The sequence below is a fragment of the Mobula birostris genome, chromosome 27 (assembly GCF_030028105.1).
Source record: "Mobula birostris isolate sMobBir1 chromosome 27, sMobBir1.hap1, whole genome shotgun sequence".
Classification (NCBI taxonomy): domain Eukaryota; kingdom Metazoa; phylum Chordata; class Chondrichthyes; order Myliobatiformes; family Myliobatidae; genus Mobula; species Mobula birostris.
The window spans coordinates 24,669,684-24,678,664 of NC_092396.1; the positions used below are offsets into that span (position 1 = coordinate 24,669,684).

An 8,981-nucleotide genomic window follows, 5' to 3' on the forward strand; every position below is an offset into this window, starting at 1 on the left:
ACCAGGAGATTCAGGCCCCCAGAATCCACACGGGATGAAAAGGAATTTCATCTGACAGGCTGCATCACTGTCTGGTATGGGGGTGGGGGCGGCTGCTGCAAAAGACAGGCAAAAGCGACAGAAGGTTGTAAAATTAGTCAACTCCATCATAGCCTCCGTAATATCCAAGGCATCTTCAAGGACTGGTGCCTCAGAAAGGTGATGTCCATTATTAAGGACCCCATCACCCAGACCATGCCCTCTTCTCATTGTTACTCTCAGGAAGGAGGTACAGAAGCCTGAAGCCACACACTCAGTGATTCAGGAACAGCTTCTTCTCCTCTGCCAGACAATTCCTAAGTGGACAATGAACCCATGAACACTAGTTCACTCTTTTTTAATATTTATTTCCATTTTTGTACTTTTTTTTTTCATTTTCAAATCTTTTTATCAATCCAAAATTAACAAGAGTACATCACTTACAATGCCTCAAGGAGAGAAAAAAAAGACATTCATATTAAAAGATTGAAAACTTTTTTGTGACAAAAAGAAAAAAAACCCTACTAAAGGAAAAAAATACCCATTGGGTGTTCAACCCTGGAGCCATGCGTTATACAGTACTATCTTTAACCTATTCCTCTCTCTCTCTGTCACACACTCACACACACACACAGCGTAATGGATTTACCTATTTTATTTACTTATTTGTTCTTTTTCTATATTTATTATGTATTACGTTGAGCTGCTACAGCTAAGTTAACAAATTTCACGTCACATGCCAGCGATAACAAACCTGATTCTGATTTTTCCTCAAATCCTGTCTACATTTAATCCATAACCTTCACAAATATCAATATCTTTGAATTGAATGTGGTCATTCTAACAGGCAAGATCCAGATCTTTGCATGCTTTTATAAGAACCAATAAATCTTCCCTCATTTCAGCTTTATTTGGGATACAAAACTCAGATCTCCTAAATACTGAGGCAAATGTCACAACCCAGCACAGCCACGTCCATGACATGTGCAGACTACTCCATCAGCGACCAGAAGGAATAAATATTTCCACTTTAATCTGAACTAACGCCAGCTATTGAAGACATTCTAAATGAAGTTTAAATTAGTGCCTCAGTTATGGATCAATGTTAAATCACTTCGGACACCATGGACCCAAATTATCACAGACCTAACAACTTTAAAGGAAAGAGAGAACAGGGTCTTTTGACCTTTTCATACAAAGTACAAGTTCAGAAGAAGTATATTTAGAAGTTTTGTAAGCTGCCCGCAAAGCGTCGCCATGATTCACTCGCGCCATTCAATCATACATACCATGAGCTGAAGCAGAAGGCTCCTCTTTGGTGACAGACGGTGCTGGTGTGCAGGACTTGCCTTCGATGAAAGTTGCACACGTGCTCACAATGTCATGCATTTGAAGGAAGCCGGCCACTGCCTGCACGTCAAAAACATTCGCCGCTGTCAGGTTGAGCTTGGCTGTGTACATGAATTCCAACACTTGGCCGAGACCTACGAGAAAGTAGCTCAGATCACTGCACTCCATCACCACTGAGGCACCCAGTCCATCCAAGGAACCCATGATGGCAAGTGTCTGCACCAATCCACTTCAGAAAATTACTCTGCTTTTCCCAGATACAGGCTTAAACTTTCACATTATTCAAATAGGCAGAGTTGTTGTGTTGTGTCTCAGAGACTTCTTCTTAATAGTATTTAGAAAAAAAAAGATTTGGTGGAGTTTAGAGGAATAAGCAGGAACCTTATTGACACATACAAGATCCCATGCAGTCTTTATAGGAATGAATATGGAGAAAATGTGGCCTTTTGTGAGGGAATCTAAAATTAGTGGTCAAAGTCTAAGACTGAGGGTTTGCCCATTATGACAGTGGTGAGACAAAGAGGCTCATGGGTTTTTTGATCTCCTTTTCTCAGAGAGTGGTGGGCGATTTCAAAATCTTAAAAGCAGAGGTAAGTATATACTTAATAAGCTGGACTGCTGCAGATAGACGGGAGGAGGAGGTCAGGTTACAGTCAGTTCAGTTGTGATCTTTTGAATGGAGGAACACCGTCAAGTAGCCCAGACTAATATTAGTTCCTATGTTTCAATGTAAAATTGGATGCTACGCAAGGCTGTGCAAATCGGTAATGTTGTGCATCTTCACACCGCATTGAAACTGGCACAGTTAATAGATCTAATATCTAATAGGTGTCTGAGGCATCCTTCAGGCTTCAGGTCCAAATTTGCTAGGCTCTCTCATCTAAATGATCACACATGGTCAAAGACAGGGCTGAGGCAAAAACATGTTATGACATTTTGCATACCCAACTTTGCTTTTCAAATCTGATTCCACTGGTTCCCACATGCACGTGTTACTACACCATGAGTTACAAGAGCAGACATGCGATGCGACTGCAAGGACACTGGAGCAGGACTACATCCTGTCTTCACCAGCTGTCCAGAAGCAGGAGCTCCACAGAGCGGAGAGTGATCAGGGGTTGAAAACTGACCGATGTTTTTCTCAAACTGACTTGTGGTGTGGCAGCAAACGGGAGTGCTCTCACTCGACAGGGTCAGGTTCAATCCTGGTGTCATACTTTAGTCCAGTTTTTTATTTATTGATTGAGATACAACAAGGAACAGGCCCTTCTGGTCCTTCGAGCCACGCCGCCCAACAACCCCCCATTCAACCCCAGCCTAGTCACAGGACAATTTACAATGACCAATTAACCTACTAACTGGTACACCTTTGGACTGTGGGAGGGAAACCGGAGCACCCGGAGGAAACCCTCGCATTCCACGAGGAGTATGTACAGACTCGTTACAGATGAGGCCGGTTCAAAGGCGAACCGAGAGAGTGTGGAATCCAGAATCAGTTGGTTGTGGGGTCTCTCAAGCCTGTCCCCTATTCAACCCAATCGTGGCTGATCTGTGTCTCTCAGACCATAACTTTCTCCATCTCAACCCTGAAAATATTCATTGATTCAGCCTCCTGACAAATGGTCTCCACCTGAAGATGTTAACTCTGTTACTTTTCCCATCGATGCTACCTAACCTGATGGATTTTCCCAGAATTTTCTGTTTTATTCCAGCCATCATAGTTCCTTGGATGGAAAATTCATGACTCACAACTCTCCGAGAGAAGACATTCTCCTCATTCAATGGTTAGCCTATCCTGAAACAATCCACAACCTGCTCAAACTTTCCCTGCACGACAACCCCTACATCCTCTGAGTGAATTTTCTCTGAACTGTAATGCTGGTATGCTCTTCCTTAAACAAGGAGATCATAACTTGTGAGACAGACACACCAGTATCCTTTACAGGTGTAAAATCTTTACAAGATTTTCCTTACTTTCGTGCTCTATTTTCCCTGCCATTGAGCCAACAGTCTGTTGCCTTCTCAATTCCTTGCAGTACTTGCATTCTAGTGTTCTGTGTCCACTCCTTTGTAGCAGGCTTTATCTTCTTTCCACTTAAATGATATTCCGCTCTGCTATTCTTCCTACCAAACTACATACACTTATTATATATTATACATTTATTATACTCCATCTGCCAATCTTGCTCACTTACCTACACTATTCAAACCTCCTTGCAGATATTTTGTCTCAGTCACATGAGTAGTTTGCCAGCTATTTTTGTAATACCAGCAAGTTTGGATTCAATGTCTTTACATGTTCATCTAAGTGATGAAAGCAAATCATTGAAGCCACAGCACTGATTCATCAGGCACCCCTCTAGTTACAGCACGCCAACCTGAAATGATACTTCTATCCTAAATATCCTTTCCCTGTTGGTTTCTTCATGCCAATCTATTATTCCTGATGCCATTAGCTCTAACATTGTGTAGTAATGCTTAAGATGACAGCATGGCACCTTTTGAAAGTTCAAAGACTGAGGCCTACTGTGGCCCCTTTAATCCACTGTGCCATTAACATCCTCAAGGAACTCTAATAAATCTGTCAAAAATTATTTCTTTCTCTTAAAAATCACCATAGTTTTGCTTGATTGTGTTATTTTTTCTAAATGTGCATCTCTAATGATGGATGTTACATTGAAGTGCTGGTTCAGAGAAGTAGCACTTATGGGACGACTGAAGAAGGGCAGAGAAATTCTTCGAATGCCCTCGCCAAAGTTATCCCACAATTAACGTTTAATCGTCTCGATTTAAGGGATTTTTTTTCCTGTGTACATTCAGACTCAGAAATTAATTCTGTTACATTTTAGAATAATAAAGTCATGTGGCATAGAAACAGGCCCTTTGATCCATCGTGCCTTTCTATACCATTTCCCAGTAAGTTGTTCTGTAGCCTACTATGCCTTGGTGTTTAAATGTGAAGGCATCTGCCTCCACCACCATCTTAGGCAGCATGTTCCAGATAGCAATCTCCCTCTGGTGAAAAATAATCTTCCCCAGGTTGCCTCTAAATCTCTTACTCTTCACCTTAAGCCTATGCCCGCTCATCTTAGATGCCTCTGGCATGGGGAAAGGTTTGTTATTTTCTACCTTTGTGAGTTTCTGTGCTTGCAATATCAGCTGTGTGAATGGGTATTCTTTTCTCTGTGGAAGGTGATTTCATACTGTTGCATAGATCCAATGAGCCACAACAATCTTCTGAGAAACCAGACAGATAAACAAAGAGACCACTGGTCAAAATTCATCAGCTTTGACCCTGCCAACTCTCTGTACCGTGGGAGAGCGCGTTTGCACTTGTCTGGTGATTACCTGCTGCGTTACTAATGTCCAGATGCACCACGTCCTTCTGATCCAGGAACAATGTCCTGAAATATTCGCTGCATGCAGCCAGCACTGCCTTGTGTGCCTTGAAGTCGATGCCATCCACGACAAAGGTGCAGTCACACAGCAGTCCAAGGTGCCTTTGCTGATTCAGCTGTTCCAGAACTTGGTGACTATGTTGCGGAAAATCCATTCCTGTGGGAAGCAGGGGGAGAGAGCACAAGCAGAAAGATCAGCTGAGGCCACAAGTTCATGTTGTACTGCATAGGACCCTGAACTGTATGATCACGGTGACTATTTGCTATTGGGGCTCCACATAACACAGACAAGGCATCATTTATCCAAATCAGCATTAATTCAAATCAGTGGAATAGGGGAACAGGTTGATTAACCCATTGATCCTGTTCTAATGTTATGATTTGAGACTAAGCCCTTACATGAAAGTGTAGACAGTCTTTAAAGAGAATAATCGAACAATGTCGACAGACAGGCAAGATGGTTTCCTGCCTTCCAACAGTATCTTACATACACAGAAATATACCTGATCCAAACCCGATGATCTTTCATGCAATGGTGCTCTCTGCTGTCATTTCGCCTGTCACCCAGTGCACAATGTGGAATCCAGAGCAATCACTTATTATGAAGCTGTAACTAGTTTTGTCTTTCCATTTGCAATTTCTGATGTTTAGTGGCTGTTCCTTCCTCAGATACAACCATCAGATGTAATCGGCAGAAAACACGAGTGGCATTTCATTTGATGGTCACTGCTGACTGTAATCCAATGCACTATAAATGAATGAGTGGTAAGAGGACACATTTGACATCAGAGGATTGCATACGATTTTAATGGTCTATTTTTCAGGATCATGTAATTGAAGGCTATCTTTTTCCCCCCATTGTAAAACATGATGGCCGTGATCATGTCCTTTTGTATATGATCAGTCTCACCCTAAAGTGATTTCCACAGTGGAGTTAATGGGTTGCTCTGCAAATCTCCTTTTGGAGCATTATGCAGAAACACAGACAGATTACCCCAGGAACACTAATCACTGGCCACTCCCAGCAATATCGGTGCAAGATGAAATGGGACTCCTACGTCCCCTACTTACCCTTAATTCATTTCCCCCTCCCCTCCCAGTACTGCATGGATTCCTTGCGCTCTCGGCCCTCCTTCCTTCTCCCGATCTCCGCTATCTCCTGACTCCCTGATGCTCCAGTGAGGGCCTCAATCTCCAGTCACTGTCTTGCCCCTTCAATCGATGACTCTGTTCCTTCCACACAGATGGGGATAGATCTTTGTACTTCATAACTTTAGAATCTCAATTGATGTATCTGAGATGATAGGATTTTTGTGCACTAGGGGATTAGAAGATAATTCTGCCCACCCCGGCCGTTACCAGTCTCCACACAAGGCAGAAATTCCGATCCTCGACCAAGGCAGCCTAAACCTGACCAATGCTGGGTGGAACTTAATGTTATGCTAACGTAGCACCAGCGGCCCAGGTTAGACTGAGGGGCTTGCATGTTCTCCCTGTGACCATCAGCATTTCCTCCGGGCGCCCTGGTTTCCTCCCACATTCCAAAGGCATACCGGTTAATTAGTTACATGGGTGTCACTGTGCAGTGCAGGCTCTTTGGGCCAGAAGGGCCTGTTACCATGCTGTACCTCCGAAAGACCCCCCTCTCTGTGAACCCGGTCTCTGATCTGACTGCTCAGTTACATGTTTTCATTTTCCAAAATGTGCAATCGCCGTTGGGTCCACCCTGGGTCTGGGGCCTCAAAGGGCTGAGGTTTGTGATGGGAAATTGCTGACTGCTACTCAAGATTATTTTGAGGCCCTGAAGCTCTTAATCAGCTAGGTGACCCAGCCCACAAGCCTCAGCGTCTACGATGTTCTTATCCCTGGTGCTAAAAACAATTGTGAACGGAATTATAGGAAAGATGTCAATAAAATTGAGAGAGTACAGAGGAGATTTAGTAAAATGTTGCCTGGGTTTCATCTCCTAAGTTACAGAGAAAGGTTGAACAAGTTGGGTCTTTATTCTTTGGAGCATAGAAGGTTGAGGGGGGACTTGATAGAGGTATTTAAAATTATGAGAGGGATAGATAGAGTTGACATGGATAGGCTTTTTCCATTGAGAGTGGGGGAGATTCAAACAAGAGGACATGAGTTGAGAGTTAAAAGGCAGAAGTTTAGAGTGTAACATGAGGGGGAACTTCTTTACTCAGAGTGTGGTAGCTGTGTGGAATGAGCTTCCAGCAGAAGTGGTTAAGGCAGGTTCAATGTTGCCATTTAAAGTTATATTGGATAGATATACGGACAGGAAAGGAATGGAGGGTTATGAGCTGAGTGCAGGTTGGTGGGACTAGGTGAGAGTAAGTGTTTGGCACAGACTAGAAGGGCCGAGATGGCCTGTTTCTGTGCTGTAATTGTTATATGGAGCTAATCTAAAACTTGTCAGGTTTATTTGCAACGAGAGACTTCCAAAAAAAATTTCAAAATGAATGATCTCTGTGAAGAATTTGGAAAGGAATAACTTTTAATACAGCAGGTAAGGGATTCGATTAGCTGGCTGGTGGTGTAGTGAGATCAGCCAGACTTCGAGGAAAACGGTCCTGGTTTCAACTCCAGCTGGCACAGGGCATGCTTTCCATCCGTGCTGGGTTGGACGTTGAGCTCGCAACTCGGCCTCGTAAATAAACAGGTAAATGCTAAGGAAACAGCAAAAATGCTGCCCGATGCGCTACAGGCATGAAAAGGAACAACTGATTCGATGTAAGGTTAGGTGGACTTAGACTGGATCTATAATAGGAAGCAAATTTTCACACTACCACTTACCCTAACTAAGATTTCAGTTTCTTTCCTCAAGTGCCAGTACAAGGATGATAATAGAGTATATGTTCTGAATATTTTAATGGAATTATATTCCTTTGCATAGATTTGTTGTGACAACATGCAAACCAGTGGTCATAATGCAAACTCTTACCCTGGTCTAGCATTAAATGGAGAGACCAAAAGGATGCACTTCACCAACTGCAGTATTATCAACTAGTTAGCTAACCCTCAACACATTCTGCTATTGCTTGCCCTGTCTGCACAGGAGGAATGCCATTCTGCAACTTTTGCCCTGTGTTAGAAATCTCAAATACTTTAAAATGGTAACCAGATATTAACTTCAATGTGGGCACATCCCTTATGTATTGAGAGAACAGCTGCACACTTTTATTAATATTTTTCATAATATTCTCTAGGGGCATATTAGGATTGCAATGGGGAGAAATTTGTTTTTTTTAAATGGAGATGGATGCAATTCTCCTCCAAAAGGACCAGAACCTTGTTTGGAGGCTTGCTTGCCTCAATGACCCAGAGAGCTATGTTGGCTGGAGTCTGGGCTTTATGTTTTAGCTCTTGGTAGGGTCACCCAGTGCCAAACAGGTCAAAGGGTAGAGGCCAGACTAAGAGTGGTCCACCAGTCCTCCTGGTTCAGGGGGTTCAGTTCAGGGCTAACAACCCTAATTGTTCAAACAATGAAGAACCCTTCTACATCTGAGTGTGACAGTATTCTGGAGTTTCCACCCAGGATTTGCTTGACTGACAGCAGTGAAAACTGAGAGAAAGCTACTGGTACAATGAAGGAAGCCCTGAACACCACCAGACAAACAAACATAGAGGGATCTTCATTACTGGCCTAAACACCAGCGGGCAGTGAGTTACTGTGGATTCTTAGTTAATTCATTCAAGGTGGAGATGAAAAGATTTTTGGACATAGCAGATGAGAGGATACAGCACGAAACAGGACGAGGCACAGGAATTTCCATGAATTATTAAATAATCAGAAAAGATCAAGGGGATGTATGGTCAACAAAATAACTTAAAAGTAGGAACAAGTGTAGACCATGGGAGCATTTAAGTCTGATATTCTATTTACTGACATTAAGGCTGATCTTCACCTCATTCCACTTTGCTAGGTGTTCCCTATGATCTTTGACTCCTCAGTAGACCAAAACTCTGTCCAGCTTATCTGGAAATGTATTCTAAACTCAAGTGTCCATGGCAGATGGACAGGAAATCTCTGTTCCTTTATCCTCCAAGAGATTCTTCCTTATTTCTTTCTTAAAAAGGAGACCTCTTATTATGAGATTATGACCAAATGATAGATTCCTACAGGATATATGCTCTTAGCACCTACCTTGCCAATGATTTGCCTAATTTTACATGTTTCAGGAAGGTTCCCCTAATATTGTTGTTTGC

General features: G+C 42.7%; 1 protein-coding gene across 4 annotated transcripts in view; it reads right to left on the reverse strand.

Moving 5' to 3' along the window:
* The window catches only part of zbtb17 (zinc finger and BTB domain containing 17), a 33,991-nt gene that overhangs the window by 24,009 nt on the left and 1,001 nt on the right, over positions 1-8,981 (reverse strand). For 2 of the 4 annotated variants that reach the window (XM_072245282.1, XM_072245285.1), the window contains exons 2-3: positions 4,717-4,923; positions 1,308-1,502 (exon numbers count right to left, since the gene is read on the reverse strand). In XM_072245282.1, the coding sequence (XP_072101383.1) occupies positions 1,308-1,502; positions 4,717-4,921 (400 nt within the window). In that variant the 5' untranslated portion in view covers positions 4,922-4,923. Of the gene's footprint in view, positions 1-1,307; positions 1,503-4,716; positions 4,924-5,269; positions 5,515-8,981 lie in introns of those variants that run through there. The other 2 variants (XM_072245283.1, XM_072245284.1) reach the window with 2 other exon arrangements.